The sequence below is a fragment of the Armigeres subalbatus genome, chromosome 2 (genome assembly GCF_024139115.2).
Source record: "Armigeres subalbatus isolate Guangzhou_Male chromosome 2, GZ_Asu_2, whole genome shotgun sequence".
In the NCBI taxonomy this organism is placed as follows: domain Eukaryota; kingdom Metazoa; phylum Arthropoda; class Insecta; order Diptera; family Culicidae; genus Armigeres; species Armigeres subalbatus.
This window is the reverse complement of record NC_085140.1, coordinates 178,756,366-178,777,352: the sequence shown is the minus strand read 5'-3', so window position 1 is coordinate 178,777,352 and position 20,987 is coordinate 178,756,366. Positions and strand designations below refer to the sequence as shown.

General features: G+C 39.2%; 1 protein-coding gene across 5 annotated transcripts in view; it reads left to right on the top strand.

The window, feature by feature from the left end:
- LOC134211308 (uncharacterized) overlaps positions 1–19,995 on the top strand; it is a 49,659-nt gene extending 29,664 nt beyond the window's left edge. For 4 of the 5 annotated variants that reach the window (XM_062688051.1, XM_062688054.1, XM_062688052.1 and 1 more), the window contains exons 2-4: positions 3,064–5,199; positions 13,461–14,495; positions 19,075–19,995. In XM_062688051.1, coding sequence (XP_062544035.1) covers positions 3,064–5,199; positions 13,461–14,495; positions 19,075–19,173 — 3,270 coding nt within the window. In that variant the 3' untranslated portion in view covers positions 19,174–19,995. The remainder of the gene's footprint in view (positions 1–3,063; positions 5,200–13,460; positions 14,496–19,074) is intronic. The other variant, XM_062688053.1, reaches the window with a different exon arrangement.
- The last annotated feature ends 992 nt before the right edge of the window (positions 19,996–20,987 follow it).

The window sequence follows — 20,987 nt, the reverse complement described above, 5'->3', positions numbered from 1 at the left end:
CCTTGGGAAAAAAAACACAATTTCGTCAAAAATCCAAAAACCAAATATACAGAAAGGCAAAGCTTTTTTCACGCTAATCACGTAGTAATCTAACACAGGAGATTCAAAATAATTGATAACAACGGGAAAAAATATATCTTTGTCGTTTTTTTAACGAATTATAACTGAAAATCCTTCTTTCACTCGAAACTTACGATCTGTTCGTAAAAAAACTGTTCTCAAATTGACATTTCAATTTTTTCATGGCTCAAATTCATCTGGGGTGTTCTTCTTCTTCTTCTTATTGGCATTACATCCCACACTGGGACAGAGCCGCCTCGCAGCTTAGTGTTCATTAAGCACTTCCACAGTTATTAACTGCGAGGTTTCTTAGCCAGGTTACCATTTTTGCATTCGTATATCATGAGGCTAACACGATGATACTTTTATGCCCAGGGAAGTCGAGGCAATTTCCAATCCGAAAATTGCCTAGACCGGCACCGGGAATCGAACCCAGCCACCCTCAGCATGGTCTTGCTTTGTAGCCGCGCGTCTTACCGCATCTGGGGTGTTACTAGGAAGCAAATAAAGTCACTACATGTGAAATAATAAGTAGAGCTCTTGTTAATAAACAGAAAAACATATTATTTGTTGGTGGCAATATAGTTGCCACTGCCTTATAAAGGGTTAAGACGAACTGGAATAAATTTCGCTTGCTACGGATGTATCGCCTACGATTTTCGATGTGCGAGCTTCTTCGCTGGTTTGTCGCTGGAACAATAGCCTTCCTTATGTCCATGGCGATGCCATTTAGGGCAATTGTGGTTGGGGGGTTTCGGTATCTTCTTCACAAGCTTCTTGTGTGATCGCTCAAGTTGTACAAGTTGCCATTGTCGTAGTTTTCAGCGCTTGAATTGGGTGCCCAACCGAACCAGTGGTCGTCCATGCTTGCGTTGTGAAACAGGGAGTCACTCGAACTGACACGATCACCGGACTTCCGGCCTTGGCTTGGAGGGGAGAAAGATCCGAGTTCCTGGTATTGACGAATTTCTCGCTTGATAAAACTACAATGCTTGGTTTTCTTGATAAGATCTTGATAGATGTATCGTCCTACCACGATCACCAGACTTCCAGTCCTTGCTTGATAAATCTGGAAAGCTTGATTCTCTTGATAAGATGCGTTCGCCACGACATCCGTTGTAAGTTTCCACAAACTTCCATAGCTTCATCCAATTTTCACACTCTATATTCTGACTGATTGTCAGCAAGAATTGCTGCAAAGAAATTAGAAAACAACAAGGCCAGTAAACGTCAAATTTCATAAAGAACGGGAGAGAAAGAGATTCGTCCGATAACCTAATAAAAGTCTGCTTCGATTGAACGATAGACAAATAATGATTTTATTGAAAACCTGAGATTGAATTACTAGACGAACCTGCCCGTCCTTGCCCTGGTTGTTTTTTCGATTGTCGCTATATAGATCGATTTTAGTTCGAGCCTGATAATTTTTGTCAGTAGGTACACAGGATTCTGTTTTCAAAGAAAAATCACATGATAATTAATATGCGTTCAAAATTCAGGATGAGTGCAAAATTGAGAAAATGTAAATCGTGTCAAAACAGAATCCAGTGTACTCATAAAAACTTAGTATTTAAAATTTGTTCAACTTTTGTTCAACAAGTTCCCGTCGAAATGTTCTATCTATTCATATAAAGAAATAAACACAGCTGATACCAAGTCGAATCGATTTTTGAGAAAATCTTGCAGATCGGTCCATACATTCGTGAGTTATATTGCCACATAGGACCCATTTTTATGTATATATAAAGATACTCCGTTCTTAACTATTAATAAGTATTGTGGCATGCGACTTCCGTTGCTAATTCTGTAATCTGAACAGTCGTTAAAAACGTTATTTAATATGTATGTAATTGAATGAGGTAGGTATATGAATGGTGGGGCCCCCTTTTGCCGTGCGGTAAGACGCGCGGTTACAAAGCAAGACCATGCTGAGGGTGGCTGGGTTCGATTCCCGGTGCCGGTCTAGGCAATTTTCGGATTGCAAATTGTGGGCATAAAAGTATCATCGTGTTAGTCTCATTATATACGAATGTATAAATGATAACATGGCTTAGAAACCTCGCAATTAATAACTGTGGAAGTGCTGAATGAACACTAAGCTGCAAGGTGGCAATGTCCCAGTGGGGGATGTAATTCCAATGAAGAAGAAGAAGGTATATGAATCGTGTTCCTTTGTGCCGTCTGCGTTCTAATATAAATTTTGGCTTTTTAATACAGTTTTGTTGAATGAAAAAGGCAATAGCGGACTTGGTAGTCATATGGCTACTGCTTCTGCCTCATACGCAGGAGGTCGTGGGTTCAATCCCAGGGTCCGTTCCATTCTCCTACTTTGCATCATTCTCTTTATTTCTCATGTTCTAGCAATCGCTAGAACTGGAAATGGACTTCCATACCGTTTCCATTACTATTCCTATACCTTCAACTTGAGTATTCTAACAGTAATCTGCTAGAATTGGAAATGAACTATAGAGCTCGTTTCCTACATCCAATTAGAAATTCCATGAGTTACCTTCTCCTATCTATCACAATGGCAGCTCGTTAACCAAGACGGACCTCTGCCTCTCCAACCTAACCCAGAAATTCCAATAAATTCCGCATGAACTCGTGGCAAGTGCAGAGGTATATTCGGCTTGCAGTGGGCGAGTGATTGCATCATCATTTCCTCCCCCTTCCCTACATTGACTTGCATTCTGACGTGGCAGGCGCCAGTATGACCTAACAAATGAGATCACCAGTACTTGTACATTGAAGATGTGTGCTAGTCCCAAGCAAACATCTGTTGGTTCCCTGTGCAAGAACAGCTGATCTGGTCATAATGGAGTAGCAACTACGAACAGTCAATCAAGCTCAAGCTCAAGCTCAAGCTCAGTTTTGTTGAACGAAAAAGGCAAAAAGTATTTGTATGCTGAAAACGTGAGAGATCGAAAAACAAAATTTCTTATTTTACAGAAAAATTGATAAACTTGAGATAAAACTAATTCATGTTTACTACGTCTACCGCAGGTTTATAGCGCTACTACGACAACGACAGTCCAACATCCGCAGCAACAGCATCATCAACAGCAGCAGCAACAACAAAACACAATGCAGATGAACGCAGTGCGTAAAATAAACAGCCTCCTGCAAAGTGGTGCCGTGAGTGTCACCGGGATTCCTGGAAACCAACCGAGGATGATCCAGAAGAAGCCCATCAATAATCAAACGAGCGTATCGATCACGACGACCAATAGCTACGTTTCGAAGCAGCAAAAATGTTACGTTTGTGGAGACAATGCGGGCATCAATGCCACGCTTTTAACGGAAGCGTCAACTACCACTTCCCAAACCGAATTCACGTCAAAGATTGCAAAAATTGTAGGCGAAGGCTACATGGTCATCATCGGCACAGACGACGTCGTGTGTAGGAGGTGTATCACACTGTTCAATCAGATGGACAAACTCGAAACAGATCTCGAGCATGTGCGGCATACGTTAACGAATTATATCCACAGAAAATATAACATCCTAGATGATGACCCTGGAATAGCCGCACCGCCCGCCAAGATTCAAAAGCTCGGTACCTCGAGTACGACTTTGACCCAGTACAGTATAAAATCGATTAACGACTCCGGACAGGACGTGAACGAACTTTCACGGAAAACCAACACGTCCGGTATGTCGGATATGAACAATAGTTCAATGGATATTGAAAATCAACTGTCGAACATGTTCGAAAAACCACAACAACAAATTGTAACGCAACAGTTACAGCCTCAACAACCCCAACAAATACAGACCATAAACAATGGAGCCAATATAGTCAGCAGTACAGCTCAGCCGGTGCAGACAGCCACGATCCGAAGGAACCCGATTAAAATGTACAAGTGCATGTCCTGTGATTTCAAAACGCAGGATCTTACTCAATTCCAACCTCACTACGAACAGTGTAAAGCCAACACTAGCCAGCAGCAGATAGCGACTCCAACTGCTACTGCTACAACGACTACTTCATCGGCGTATCGCTGCAAGCTGTGCAAGAAGATCTTCGCTTCTGTTGCTCTTCTGAAACAACACAATGCCCAGGAGCACCAACACCCTGCTCAACAAGCGACCGAAATCAAAATCATAGACCAGCAAAATCCCGGAACGACGATAACTCAGTTGTACGCCTGCAATATGTGCACGTACAAAACCCCCGACAAACAGAACTACGATGATCACCTTCGGAAACACATCAAATTGAAGCCGTTCAAATGTCGGGTATGCTTAATGCGATTCGAAACGCGCGAACAGGCCTCTGTACATGCGAAGAACCATCAACCGGATTATTTCAAGTGTGGCATTTGTAACGTTACGTTCAATAAGCGTGAGCTTCTGATGAAACACTTGGAAACCCATGAAAATGTCAAGAAGCATCCCTCCATGCAAAAGCACACAACGATCACAACGGTGCAGCAGTCTCAATCCCAACAACAGCCTCAACAGCAGATATTACACCAGCAGCCTCCACTATCGCAGATCCACATCAAGAATGAGGTCCCTGTGGTTAACCAGGTGGCCGATTCGTCGACTCAGAAACTGCTGCAGGCCTCAATAGATGAAGCGCTGCGAGAAACCATAGGGGAAACGATCGACGCCAAATCAATTCAATTCCACTCTTGTAACACCTGCTCCCTGACATTCCTCAACGAGAAGCTATACAGTCAGCACATGAAGATGCACACCGGTCCGGGCGTGGGAAGCACCCATGCACCGATCAGCAGTAATCAGACGATCGGCGGAACCACCATTTCCAATAGTAAAAAGATGATCAACCAGCATGCGGCTGCACTGAACAATGGCGGCCAGGAGCTACATGGAAAGCTCCTGACATCGGGTACTACTTCTGCCACCGGCGGACTAACCACCAGCCATAGCAACACCATCTCCGATGGCGATCTCGAGAGCATTTTCGAGAAAATCCACTCGGACAAAAACGACATCAACACCGGTGATAATCTGGTCATCACTAGCCAGGACAATGCTAGTGGTAACATCACGTACAGCATAACGCTGGCGCAGCAGGGTCAGGATAGGGGAGCGGCATCGGGACAGACGGCAACGTTCGTGCAGCAACAACAGTCCCAGCAACAAGCGGTGGATGGCATCGAAAGTAAAATGGTAAGTGTACCACAGTATTTTCTCTTTATCAGTTGGGAATAGTTTATTCAGCTATGCAGGGCTGTTCCTCAAATCGATACAATCGGTAATATCAGTTTTCGTTTCATCGATATAATATCCTAACCTTCCTAGTGCATTGGGGTCCATTTCGACCCAAGCACACCCAAAACACCGCTGTAACTTTGAAACGCAGCGAGATAAAAATCTGAAAAATTCTGACTTTTCCCATCTTTCGGAAAGATTCCCTGAGAAAATCAGCTTCCAACGACATCTAGGAGAGGCGCCACAAAAAAGTGACACATTGTGCATTGGGGTACATTTAGACCCAAGATTTCATCACGATCACAAAAACTCAAATTTCAACCGATTTTTGATCTTTAGGCACCAAACGAAAGCTGTAGGTTCCAATAACAAGCCCATGTGGTGATTCATTCAAATTGACCTCTCTAGTCCCCGGGGAACCTGTACTAAAGAAGTACTGTTTGAGCTTCTCAATTTAGCACCAAATTTTCTAGTTTCATGTTACCTACAGGCCTGGTAGCGGGTCACTTTTTTCGGGTAAGTCACTAAAAAGTCTCTTTTTTCGACTTCAAGTCACTAAAGTCACTTTTTCTCGCAAAAAGTCACTATTTTCAACTATTTTGAAACTATTGGGTAAGATTTTTTTAAATAAAGCTTTATGTTGGAAGATGCTTTGACCATGACGGAAATGAAATTACGGATCTTGGAAAAATGATCGCTCAGAAACTTCGCCAGCCATTTAACTCGCTGCTCTTATTGGCATTTCAGCAGTAGCTAACTAAAGGTTTTTTTTATTGTCTTTATTAATGAGGTTTTCGGCCCTTGACCGGTTCACCTCATGCTAACTAAAGGTGTTTTACGTCACAATTTGAAAAATTGGTATACAGTCATGCAAGTAGAAGACCTGCCGATTCCGATTTTGTTTTAAAGCTTAAACTTTATAAAGTAGGGGAAGGTGGGAAGACTTGATTCCTTGGGCGACTTAATTCTCCGCTGTTTTACCAAGAACTATACTGCCGAGAATCACATATATGTCCCATCTTTGCTGGGTTTCCAATTCATATGATGATGATGATGATGATACTACCATCTATTGTAGCAAGGCACCTGCCGATAGCACTGGCCATATCTGACAAACGATTTGATCATGATTATATTATTGTTTGTATTTCATCAAACTCCTGTATGAAGGGCCAAAAATGGGTGGGGTGGTTCCATAAGCAGAGACACTTATGCGAATCCACGGGATGAATAGAGAATCTCCTTCCAGAAGAAAGTTAGTACAGACAATAATATAACCTAGCCCTCGTTTCCCAGATTGACCCAATAGATGGGGAGAAGAGCCCGCCCTTTATCCACGAGATGTTAACAATAGGAAGTTGGCGATTCCACTCTTCCTATCCAAATCGCTTCAATCGGGTGCCCTGATGGTGTTTTTGTTTGGTAATAATCATATGGTTTCAATATAATTTGGTAAATAATATATATATAATATATATATATATATATATATAATGGAATTCTCTCACCAAGTTTCAATTCGCATGTCCTGGATGAAGGAGGACCTTTCTTCAACACCAGCTAGTTTTGGCTATATGCTGTCTTCAGAGATAGAAAACCGATAGTTCGGAATATTCTTCATTCTGGTTCAAAGATCGATAAATAGACTTCTGGGTTTCTGAAAAGATGTAATAAAAAGACGGATGGCAGTATCATAGATAATAACATGAGCGTTTTGATTAAAATGAATGTGTATATTAATGATGCAGGATTATTTCTATACTTAAAAATAAGTTCCTGGCTTTTTGGCAGCACGGTGCGGCTAGAAGTTTTTCGGCCACCGTGATTTTTTGTTCGGTTTGAGGATACATTTCTAACTTGGAATGGATTAGAATTGTACCGTGATGTGCCCTAATTTCGCGCGCGCCCTAACTTCGCGCATTATAAAATCATTTATTGTTTTCAATTTTTAGGTACCAGTCAAAATTGAAAAATCTGGAGGATTACAAAATATCATTGTTGTTGAATGTTTTTCACGAAAAAATTTGAAAAACAAACTTGGTTTAGTACACCAAATAAAATTATTTCAATTTGATCCTCCCATCGACCGCCATATTTGCTTGTGCTTAGCACAGCGACGAAGAACATGACCCGAGTAAGCAAATGATTTTATTGTACAAAACTGGCTACTTTTTGGAAATATTTGTATCCATTATGCTCTGTTAGATATGTTTATTCGTCATTACTATTGAAAAGTGTAAAATTTTATGTATTTTGTGTTTATTTAGACTTTCGCTTTGTGAACGAAATTAGGTATATGAGAGTAATTATGGTGCCTAATTTCGTTTATTGTTGTTGCGTAGTTTCATTTGCAACATTCTAATTAAACAAAAGCAATATAATACACAGAACAGTTTCACACTGAATAGAACCCGAAAAGTTCATTCCCATACGCTTTTTATCTAATTTTCAGGCGGATAACCACCGACATGTTGACTTGAAAAATCTTATAGATCAGTGCCTGCAATAGCTATCTAATCCGATGTGTGAAATGATGCTAAAATGTGCGATGTGTAAAATGATGCTAAACTTAAGATAAAATTACAGCAGCTTTTTCGATAATGTATATTATATTGAAAATGTCTTGAATAAAACACATTTTTGAAGATGTCCTATGTAAGAGATAGCGGAATTTAAGAAGTTCTTTCATGACGTCTCGAAAATTTAAACTTTTTTCATACACCAGCTGAACATTGCTTACACAATGCCTTTTTTCTTAAAATATGGTACATATTTCATAAGCAAACGATATTTTAGGAGTTATGACTTGTGTCAACTAAAATGCATGAAGTAAAATCTAAGCAAAGCTCCAGGGTCGAAATATAGGCACATACCATTTCGATTAAAGAATGGGTCACTGACGGCTGTCTGATACCATTATCTGCATATTTTGAACAATGGATGCATGCTTCTATTGGTTAATTGATTATATTTCATCAAACCAATAACGATATTCAATTCCAAACATGAGCGAAGTTAGGAACACTTTTGCGCGAAATTAGGAACTATCCTATTTTCTTGCGCGAAATAAGGAGCATACAACGGTCTCGGATTCATACTCCAATTTTTTTTAAATAGCAGCAAAATTTGCAAGTAACATTTTTTTGAGAACCTAGAATCCTTCTACTATGTGATGCAGTAGCAAATGTTTCCAAATGGTCACTACATGTTTTTTAATGAACGTTTTAACTTTGTCAGATCTTAAGTGCGCGAAATTAGGGTACTTCACGGTATTTAAAATGAATCTGGATTGAACTTACATTAGGTTTGGATTGGGTTTCGAACGGATTTGGATTCAACTTTGGATTTTGTTTGAATTAGATTAGGAATGAATTGAAATTGGATTGGATTTAAAATGAATTCGCAATGCATGTGGATTGAATTTAAAAAGGATTTAGATTAGGTTCCGATTGTATTTAGAAAGATTTAAAAATAGAATTCTCGATAATTCTAGAAGCAATTTAGATTAAAGCGGTTAGAGGTCGTTCACCTAAGGTGACGTTCAAATAATAAGGGTGAATCAATATTTCGACGGCAAACACATAATAACTCGTTATCAGAGCAGGAGTATTTTGGGCATAATGCATCAAGAAAAAATATAGCACTGAAATGAAATAATGGAACTTTATATAAGTTCATTGTTTTCTGTTTTGTTTCGATTTAATTACCTGAGATTACCTGACGAAAATTGTATTTAGAAATTGCCAGTAACACATTTTAAAGCGACAGGTGTGGCGTAATAATGTTGGTAATACAGCTTCTGAATAGTTTTGCCCACAGACATCCCAAAAGCAAGCAAAAACAAAAATATCTAATTACGCATGAAAAGTATCAACAGCTACGTTAAACTTTAACAATGTTTACTTTCATTCTGTTCGATTCACCGTTATATCAAAACTCATTGAGGAACACGGTGTGTTTATTTCATCATTTATCCTCAACTCTTCGTGTCTGACAAATGCATTCGCTGCAGAGTAAAAACACAAAGAGGCCTCACTGCGTTGAGGAAGAGAAAAAATGAGCGATAATCTAAACACACTCTCTCCGATCTTTTTGAGGAGTGCGAAAGACATGCACATTTTGACTACTCTGAGGAGTATGCCAGCCCTGGATAAAAGTTAGCGTGTACGTATTTCGTTTCTCTTCTGAGTTCGTTCTAAGAGATAAGAGTGGTGAGTGGAAGATGTTTTCCGCCACAAATTACGAAAAAAAAAAGTTTCTCATTCGACCCAAAAAAAGCTTGATTTCGTCTCATCGCACTTGCAACTGAAACTGAAAGTCACTATTTTTTCACTTTTTCTGCAACTGAAAGTCACTATTTCGTCCCTTTTTTCGTCAGCTTTGGTCACTAAAGTCACTATTTTGAGCGGCATCGGTCGCTACCAGCCCTGTACCTATGAAACATAAAATTGCTTGCAAATATGTGCTCTGATGATCCCAACTGTATTTGCTATATTGTATATGCTATTTCTGGGGAAATTTATCCCTCTAGCGGTCATCGGAAAGCCCTCTGGAAGATCCGGAACTTCCGTAAAATTGGCCAATTCTAAAAGTTAATCCCAGAGCTTCTCGATTTTATCGTAATTATTCATTCTGGCAAATTGTGTGTGCAATTAATAGTGTTAAAGTCTTCTGTGACCCCCAAATATTCCAGAAACGGTCCTCCGGAAGATCCGGAACATTCGTAAAAGTGGCCAATTCCAAAAGTTCATCCCAGAACTTCGCGATTTTTTGGTTACCATTCATTCTGGCAAATTGAGGATACAATCAATAGTTAAAGCCTTCTGTGACCTACAAATGTCCCAGAAACGGTCTTCCGGAAGATCCGGAACATCCGTAAAATGGCCAATTCCAAAAGTTCATCCTAGGCTTCTCGATTTTTTGATAACCATTTATTCTGGCAAATTGTGAGTACAATCAATAGTTAAAGTCTTCTGTGACCCCCAAATGTCCCAGAAACGGTCCTCCGGAAGATCCGGAACATCCGTAAAATGGCCAGTTATAAAAATTAATCCCAGAGCTCCGCGATTTTTTCGTAACCATTCATTCTGGCAAATTGAGGGTGCAATCAATAGTAAATGTGTTCTGTGACCTCCAAATGTCCCAGAAATAATTCTCCGCAGGATCCGGAACATCCGTAAAATGGATCCGGAACATCCGTAATTCCAAAAGTTCATCCCAGAGCTTCGCGATTTTTTGATAACTCTTCATTCTGGCAAATTGTGGGTGCAATCAATAGTTAAAGTCTTCTGTGTACTCCGGAAGATTCGGAACATCCGTGAAAGTGGCCAATTCCAAAAAGAATTCCGGATTCATACATCCTTGAGAATTTCTGGAGGAATTCCCAGAGGAACTTCCGGAAGAAGTTTGGTGGAGTTCCCGGAGCAGTTCCCCGGGAAATTACTTGATGAACTTCTGAAGGGTTTTGCGGAGGAACTCTCTGAATTCTCAAAAGAACTTTTAGAGGATTGCCTTTAAGAACTTTCCAAAGGTATAGTTGATGAACTTCCGAAGGGATTACCGAAAAACTTATGGATGAACTTCCGAAGGAAGTTCTTGAAGAACTTCCAGAGGAGCTTCTGGATAAGCTTCGAAGGAATTCAACTGTTGGATTTGATATCTTTTACGGATGGTCCGGATTTTACTGAGGAATTTTTATTATTGATAAGAAAATTATTCTGAGCTATCAGTGGAATGTCTTTACTTGTCATCAGACGAGTTTGTACAATTCCATTTAATTCCACCACTTGATCGTACCTTTGACAGATATGTACGTATTTTTATACTGTAAAAGTATACTTTAACAGTAAGCTCGTCTTCAGTGTCTCTTACTTGACTCGACTTTTATTATTGTCATTGCATATCACGGAGGATTTTCGATATTGATTGCATATACATAATTCACCCATGTGAATGAAAGCGAAAAGTACACTGAGGATACTGGTCGTAAGATTTTCATACGACAGAACTTATGAAAATATTTCATTAGAATTGAACTATGAAAATCGTAAGATCTTGTTTTGGTCAAATCTATCTTTTTATTGTATATCCAACAAGACACTTCCTTGAAGCGTCAGTGGACGTGTGGTGTAAGCACACGCCACCTAATCACGACGTCCATGGTTCGCAACCGGGTTACATTTTTTTAAACATACTGAAAATATTTCATAAGATTGTCGTATGAAATGCATTTCATTAGAGAATCGTATGAAAATCAATACATTTTCTTGTGGCGAAATTTCAAAAGAGAATCTTATGATGTTCTTACGGCCAGTATCCTCAGTGTAGCAAAGCTGTGGGATGAACTTTTGGAATTGACCATTTTCACTGATATTCCTGATCTCCCGGAGGACGATTTCGTGGACATTCAGACGTCATAGAAAATTCCAACTATTGCCAATTTTGGCCACCAAACTTTCTAAGTTTTCTATCGATTATATTTTCTTCAAATCTCATCCTAATAATTGGATGTGGGTAAACTATTAGGCATAAATAAGCATAGGTGGATATCATTTTGTTTTCAACGAAACCTCAAATTAAGTGATTAAGAAATTATAAGAAAAATTGAGTTTCCACTTAACCAACTTCTAACGAATATTTCAAGAGATATTTAGGTTGAAAAATGTCACTTGTCATAAGACGAGTTTGTACAATCCCATTTAATTCCACCACTTAATTGTATCGTGACAGATACGTATTTCGACCTCAACAGTAAGGTCGTCTTCAGTGTCTCGTACTTAACTCGACTAAGTAAGTTTTGCCCCACTTTCCCCTACGGCTATTTAAAAAAAGTTGCGAGATGTGCATTTCGTTCAAAAATTAAGGCCAGACGTTACTCATATTTATTTCCGGGAGTGTGGACAGTAAAGAGAGAATCTTCATATTAAAAGTTTGACCAAGAAAGGTTCTTTGTTGACTCATCTTCAATACCACTCACTCCTGTTTATGGTTGTATGTCAATGCCCAGAATACCAATCCCCAGAATCAGTTCCCCAGAATGGTATTTCCCAGAATTCCATTTCCCAGAACGACCAATTCTCCAGAATGATATTCCCCAGAATGCACCATTTCCCCGAAAATAAATCCCCAGAATGACCCATTCCCCAGAAAAAAAAACCCGAATGACCCATTCCCCCGAAACCAAAAACCCAGAATGACCCGTTCCCCAGAAAAAATGTATCAGTCTAAGAAACTATGTTTTTCGCTGTCATTTCTATAAATTAAAAATACTAGATACTATATTTCTCGCTTAACTTTTCAAAAGGACCTAAGTAACATTTTTTTCATGAATTAATTTGAATACTGCATGAAAAAATGTTACTTAGGTCCTTTTGAAAAGTTAAGCGAGATTTCTATGCAAAAATACTTATTTTGAGGTACGCATTTGCCCGGAATAAGGTAAAACGACATATGCTGCCTTATTTTAAAGCACGCATTTGCCCGGAATGGAGCCCATTTGATATGTTTGTTAGGGCTCACATCTAATACGAAGGAGCATATAATCCATTATACTCGTTGTTCATATTGGGGGAAGCCCATATGGCATAATGCCATTTGGCATAAAGCCGTTTGGCATAATGACCATTTGGCATAATCGTCGAAAAGAGTATGAAATGCAATGGGTCGTAAGAATATATGATTTCCATTTTTAGAAGTATGTATTTACCTGGAATAAGACAAAAGAGTAGATAATTACTTCTTCAAAAGTATGCATTTGCCCGGAAAAGGTAAAAGAGTAAATCACCCTTTTTTTAAAGTACGCATCTGTCCGGGATAATGCAAAAGAGTAGATGACTCCTTCTTTAAAAGTATGCATTTGCCCGGAATAAGGCAAAAGAGTAGATGACTCCTTTAAAAGTACGTATTTGCCCGGGATGAAGCAATTACGAAGTATTTAGTCTAAGCTAGGAAATGGTGCATTCTGGGGTATGGTATTCTGGGGAATGTCTTTCGGGGGATGGAGGCATTCTGGTAAATGACTTTCGGGGGATAGGGGCATTCTGGGGAATGTCTTTCTGGGGATTGTGGTATTCTTGGGAATGGTTTTCTGGGGAGTAGTGCATTCAGGGGAATTAATTTCTGGGGAATCACTTTCTGGGCAATGGGTTTCTGGGGTATGACATACAATCCTGTTTATGATTGCTATTCTAAAACGTGTTTCCTTCTTTGCCTTCCAACAGGTTGTCCAGAATCAAATCCAACAACAAGCCTCTGTTGGCATTGATATGCCCACGCTCGATCAAGGCGATGACCACCATCAGCAGCAGCAACAACATCAAGCGAATCAATCCCAGCTCAAGCAGGAACCTTTGAATATACCCGTCAGTATGCCAAGCTTGGAAGATGACGGCGAACAGTCACAAAACAGTCAAAATTCCAATGCCGAAGGTGTTCCGATGGAGCTGGAAGGAATGCAGGATGCCGACGGACAGCAAATTAAATTTATTCTCAATGAAAACGGACAGCTGCTGCAGCTGGACAACCACATACTGACCACGGATGCCGATGGAAATCAAATTTTGGTTCAGGGCACCGATAGCGAGCAGATTCAGCAACTGCTACAAAGTGTGGGCGTAGTTATGCAGGGCGGTGAAGGTTTGGGTGAAGGGGAAACACTGCAGATGATTGGTGGCGATGGGCAGACGGGACAAATGATTCTCGTCCAGGGTGCCGACGGACAGGAACAGTTGATTGACGCCTCACTCCTGAATGCCGACGGTAATATCGTCATCCAGCAGTCGCAAGAAGGTGAACTCAACGCCGAGGGAACTCACATAACCACACAAGATGGGCTGCAAATTCCGGTGTCGGTGGCGTTCGCTACCTCCGGTGAAGTAGACCAAGAGGGCAATCTAACCGTAATGGCTGGCGGCGAAGGCGGCGAACAGCACATACAGCTGCAACTTCAACAGCAGGGCGAAGGCGAAGAGCAACACCATATCGAAGACGCCGACGGACAGCAAGCCATCCTCACTGAAAGTGGTCACATTATTCTTCAAGCGCAGGATCAGGTCGGCGAGCAGCATCAAAAGCATGACGCTTCGGATGACAGCAGTCAAAATGGAACCGTTAGTGCAGGTGTGGCTGGAAGCTCCACCACAGGAGGAAGTACGGCTGGGGCGACCAGTGCAGCAACAACGACCACTAATCCACCCGAGCAAGAAATGTTCAACTTTGATGAACTTATCCAACCGCAAGTGGTAATAAAGCAACAGGTAAGGCGAGATTGATCTTAAGACCAAAACCTACTGATACCAACGCAAGTACATATTTATTTACGTTTGTTTTGGTTCATTTTTTTGTGTAAAAAGATAATTAAATTTAGTCAAGGAATGTAAACTCAGAGCATCTTATTAGTTTCTTCCCGCTCTCCTTTTATTCCTTCGAACACTAATTTGTAGTAATTGCTACGTTGTAGATTATGTTTAACCCAGCATAATACGGTAAAAAGCCGAGTTTCACAAGCTCATTCATAGGGCACACCCAAGCATTCAAAGGCACTCAAACGCACTATTATTTCACAAAAACACATCCCTGTATGTATTGTTGTGAGAGAAAATCCTTATTAAATAATAACTGCAGGCGTAACAAAAGAGTTTAGTTATTCATTAGGTTTAATAAAATAAACATCTGAAACAACTGCGAGAATGATACAAAATATTAGTTATTAATTATAATAATAATATTAATTAGGTTGCAAATAGGCTCATAGGATATTGATTATAAAACAAAACAACAACAAAAAAATCACAAAAAGAGGGGAAGAGAGACAAAGAAACGAATGAGTCACGATTGAATTTGGTGTATTATTTGAAATGTTTTCTCCAATAAAGATTTCGAAAGCTACACCATAGAGTGTCTATCTTATCTGCTGTGTTCGGAGATGGATGCTGCTGAACTATATTTGTGTTCCTTTTGGGGAAAACTTACGACTAGTATTGATGACAGTTCTTAATTTATAAAAAAAAAATACGAGAAAGGCAAAAATCAAGACTATTGGTAAACAATTATTTGACTGCACGCGTTCCTCTGGGCTCTGGTGTGTAGATTTACAAACTTGGCAATAAAATATTCATAATTCGATCTGATTTTTTAACGAGTATTTCTTGCGGCATCATACACCAAAGGTTAAAGTTATTTTTGTGCGTGCCTCTATACTCGCATTCTATTTCAAAATTTTGCCCGCAATTCAGCTTTATTGCACAAGTCGTCCCTCTTAGGGCTGCCCTTGAACCCAGCTGGAAGAGTTTCGGTAATAGTCGCCTTCTTGACCCCATAATAATTTTTGCGGATGCAGTGAGGCCTGGCGGGGGTTGACACCTCGGTGTTCAGGTTTGAAAGCGAAAACTTAAGTAAATTCAAAATTCATGAAATAGTGAAGAAAAAAGTTAAGCTGTGGTTCTTATCATCAAGTCGATCAAGATATAGGGCGAGCGGAGGCCGCAGCGCGACTACACATGGTCGGGGTTCAGCCAAACCGCACCTAGCGGCTTTTTGACTGACTTGTGATATTTTGTTCGTAAAAGTAAAACGGAAATTAGACAGAAGTTGTACGACCGTGATCAGTTTCATATTTAATTTCATTGGCTTATCGGTCTCGATGCTACTCTTATAGTGGAAGGAAGCAGCGTGTGTGCGAAAGCAGATGGGATAGAACGGAATCCGAAAGTTATCGCTAGGCTGCGACAATTGTGAAATGGTTTGAAAGGTGTTGAAGTAGGTATGCGAGGGTCATTTGAGAATAATTAAACTATCGAAGCGTCCGCCTTTACCGTAAATCCTTTCTGGAGATGGCTCGGCCATGTCTATTCATGCGAACATTTATTGTAGGATATCCTCAGGTATAGGGCTAGGGGATATCCAATACGATTTGTTATTAATTGAATCTGCTAGGGGAACAGACGGCTTTGGCAGGTTTTGCTCTATTATTGTCAGGGGGGGGGGGGGTTTGTCGACCGAATTTTATGAAATTTGGCCACAATATTCTTTGCTATGCAAAGAATGTTTAGGCCAAATTTGAGCATAATCAGTCATAAAAAAACCCCTGACAATAATAGAACAAAACCTACCAAAGCCGTCATTCCCCCTATATGAAAACTTGGGCAAAAAAATGGTTAAATTTTAAAGGGCGCTTGGTGCGATTTGGCAGCCCCAGCCATATATCAGTATAGCGGACGTCGGTCGTCGCAATGATGGCGTCGGTAGCGGTATCAGTTGGCGCATTTTTTTCCCATCGGTGGCATCAGTTGAGATTTGGTGCGAAATTATCGATCGTCCTTCGTAAGCGACTGCAGCAGCACTGTAGTGAAATTTCTTCGCAAGATTATCGTTTGGCAAGTAATTTTCATAAAAATGAAAACTAACGTAAGGTTACTTGAAAAAATGTATTCGCAACGATGGCGTCGGTAGCGATTTTTTTTATTCAAATAGTTTCGCCGAAAAAACAGCTTTACAGCTATAGGATCACTCCAAAACCGAACTTTTGATAGAAGGCTCGGAGACCCATAGTGTTATATACCAATCGACTCAGCTAGACGAATTAAGGTGATGTCTGTATGTGTGTATGTACAAAAAATGTAAGACACACTTAGCCTTATCCGAGGTTGCATTCAACGCGGAATCCTTCCTAATTTTGGCCTATTGAAAATTGGCCCAATCGGGCATTGCGTTCCGGAGTTATTAAAAAAATGTTTTTTTTTTCATTTTTCCCAAGGGCCCCAGGAAAAAAAATTTCAAAATCGAATTTTTTTTCAAATACTTCTGCAATACATTCAGATGAACACAAATTAATATGAATTGATGGAAAGAGCAATTTTGATCTCTCTTATGTGCTTTTCTTGTTACTCTTATGTGTTTCTTGTTTTATAATACACGAGAAAGGCACCATCACCGACCGCTAGGTGGGTTATTCTGTTTTTTTTATTACACTTAAGTTCAATAAATTTGTTCTGATGATTCTGAACAGATTTTGCCATTCTTTTATCGTTGTTCTGCAAACTGTGCATCTGAAGCATTTAGGGTCTGTCTCATTTGGAGAATTAAACTGAAATTAAACTCAAAAGTGACATTTCAATAATTATCAAATAACCCTACTCGCAGAGCAAGATTACTTTTGACAGATATCGAATCATTTTGTATCGATGTCTTATTGGAATTGCTGGGTAGCACCAGCCATTCTTGTGACCGGGTTATTTGCTAATTTTCGAACAGTCACTTTTAAGTTTAATTCTCCAAATGAGACAGACCCTTAATAGTTTGCACACTGAATTAACTTTTTCGCTGCAGAAAACCGCGGAGAGTTAACCTACGGATCTCGGTGTATCGGCAGTTGTTTGATAACTACCGGGATTCGCTATTCTAATTCTCCTCCTTCTTTGTTTGATTCATTTATTCAAATTCTGCTTACAGTGAGAGAGGATTGAATATGTTATTACTAGCTCAAAAAATTTGGGTATGGCGCACAAAGAAGATATTCCGCGATAATAGTAAGGCCTCAAAACTAAGGCCGTCACTAGTGTTTGTACTCGACGAGATAGTACTAACTTGTATTATGACAAGTGATGAATTTCCACTAAAAGCTCCAAATAATTTTCTATTAAAATGATTAGTTGAAAATCAGTTGATAGCGAGCAAAAGATCGCAGACGAAATGCTATCTGAACAGGATTCATCTACAATTTACCTATGAGTTGGCTTTGCGAATCATAGTCGTTATGTTCACTATAGGAAAATTATTAAAACATTACTCTGCGGTTTGGTGGCACATCGAAAGTATCGTTCGTCCGTAAACAAGAATAAGGGTCGGACCTACAGGAGGCCGGTCTGTACAAGTTTCAACTACGTTTAACCAACAATGTTCATCATCCGCGAAACAAACAAACTGAATCTGTTGAAAATAGTACCACGGCTGTTACACCTGACTCTTCGCATGACATCTTCAAGCGCAGTATTGAACAGCAGCCATGAAAGGGATTGAACGACTGGAGTGTATGTCCGAATTCTTCACACAATTTTGCATTCCACCTATCGTTGCTTTTATAGCCTTCCTAAGAAGGCTGTTCTCATCCATGATTTTCCTTAGCTTTAGGCGGTCTATGCTCCCGTATGTCGCCTTGTAATCGATAAAACAGATGGCGCGTTGGGACCTGATTTCACGGCATTTTGAAGAATCTGGTTCATTGTCAAGCGGCCGTCAAAGAAGCCCGCATACATTTCTTTCGTGTTCGTTTTCTAGATTTTTCCAGCGTTATACCGTGATGGCTCACCAACGTAAAATGACGTAATGCTAGGTGTTCTAAGTGACCAAAGGTCATAATGACCCCAAATAAAATCGTGAAATCAAATTGATTTGAAAAACCGAAATGTTGATGAATCCTACATCTTGAAATTTTAATAAGCCGTTTCGGACGACATTGAAGATGGATGACTGCAAACTGCAGGACATCATGGTATCCTGATTCTTCCAACGGCTAACGGATATATTTAAGCTTTTTCCAAATCATTTGTCATCATGCAGAGGCTAGTGCAGTCAGCAAAATGATAAAATTAATCGATCACATTAAATCAGACTTATCCTATTATTCACACTAATCTCATGTACATGAAGGCGAAAGTGCTAATCTGTAGTCAAAGTAACTTTAACATCTCCCATAGTCTGCTAACATCGCACGTTCTTCCCTCTTACTTTTTATCAACATTAATTATAATTTAGTTTTTGTTCCATTTTCATCTCTCTCTCCTGTCAATGCTTTTCTTTTCTTTATCGTTATAATCATGAAAACGACTCTACTTGTAGACGAAAGAATCGATAAATGTGGAAGAGCGAAAACCGATAGACACCGCCTCGGACAATACTCAAAATGCGGCTTCCGGAGACCCCAAAGAAACTAAATAAATGCCCATATCACAAGTCCAAAATCTTACCACCATTTCTTTGCACCGAACAAAACCATATTTTTGATTACGATTCATTACAGCCAGCTTAGGATACCCTGGATGCGGATAGTCTCTGTGCAGAGCATAAACAGCAAACGGGCTTCGCCGTCAACCGTAACGCTCATTAGAGGACAATTATCGTCTTAGAACAAGCATTACGATGCATTGTAGCATAACAAGCTTGTTTTGGTTCTATGTTCAATTCAAACTACGAAGCACTTTTTACGATTGTACATAAATAATGTTGTCCGTGCTCATGATAGATGAAGCATAATTTGTAAATATTTATAGCGTCTTCATATTTACTTTAAAAATAAAAAATAAATAAAAGAGATAAATAATTAGTAACTAAAAACTGTTTCATAATTGACTCATTTTGGAATTATGCTTTAAGTTAATTTGATACTAAGTTTTAGGACAGATTTGGATCATAGAAGAAATGTTTTACATACGTAGACAGCAGTTCGACTGTTTGCACAGAATAATTTGTGTCTACTAGTGAAAAAAAGACTTTTTTTTATCCAGACTTATGCTTTGACAGTAGTTTTGACGTATTTGTTTTAATTCAGCACCTAAGTGATCAGCAAAAATAGACATAAAACACCTACACTAAATATTGCGCGATAAAATTTATCTCGAAGTACTACACTTATGCTATTTTACATTTCTATTTGGTTCATAAACATAGAATACAATATTCCCATTATTTTTAAGATGGATTAAGTACTATGTGAAAGTAAAAATAAATCTTGAAACGAAGTGGTAGATTTGCAAAAACCAATCAGCTATACGTCATTTTCAGTGACATTATTTCTTCACTTAACCAGATATCACAATATAGCCCTATGTAAAAATGATCGTGTTCCTCCAATTTCAATTGTCAACCAATCAACAAGACAACTACGAGAGCTGTTGTGTGAGCTTAATATAGCGCAAACTAGAGTTTCCCTTTCCCGGGCATTTTTGATGATGGGATAAAATTTTTCGTAAACCCCGGAAATTTTAGAAAAACAAATTCTAAAAACCGATTTATTATTTTAAAACAATTTTATTCAATGTACAGGAGTGATGCACGCTATGTTTAAAGGCAACTAACAAAGTGAATGCACCTCGGATGTTAAGCCGTTAGATCATAGTTTTTGACCTCTAGTTTAAGGATCTGCGTCGATTAAAATATTTCATCGGTGAAATTTTGACTTTTTTACTATTTAAGGTAATATTTTTAACCTAAAAACTTTTTCTGATTTTTTTAAATTTTTTTGAAACAAGTTATATAAAATCCAACCACAATTATTTTTTTCTGATGCTTTAAGAAACATTTTCATATAAAAACATTTTTCATATGATGAAAGTTGTAGAAGTTTTATTAAAATTACTGCCAGTTTTAAATGTTCTTGAGGTTTATTATGAATCGATCTGGAGCCTTCCTTAGCCGTGCGGTAAGATGCAATGCTACACTGCAAGACCATTCCAAAAGAGGCTGGGTTCGATTCCCGGTCTTGTCTAGGAAATATTGTTGCCTTCCCTGGATATAAGGTATCATCGTAGCCTCATGATCTACGAATGCGATAATGGTAACTTGGAATAGAAACCTCGCAGTTAATAACTGTGGAAGTGCTAAATGAACACAAAGCTCCGAGGCGGCATATGTCAGTGTGGTTTATGTAATGTCAATAAGAAGAAGTATTCTAGGAACTTTTTTCAAATGGGCGTACATGATTCTGAGCTTGATTTTTTGAACGACAACTGTGCTCATTAATTAATCTGTTTTCG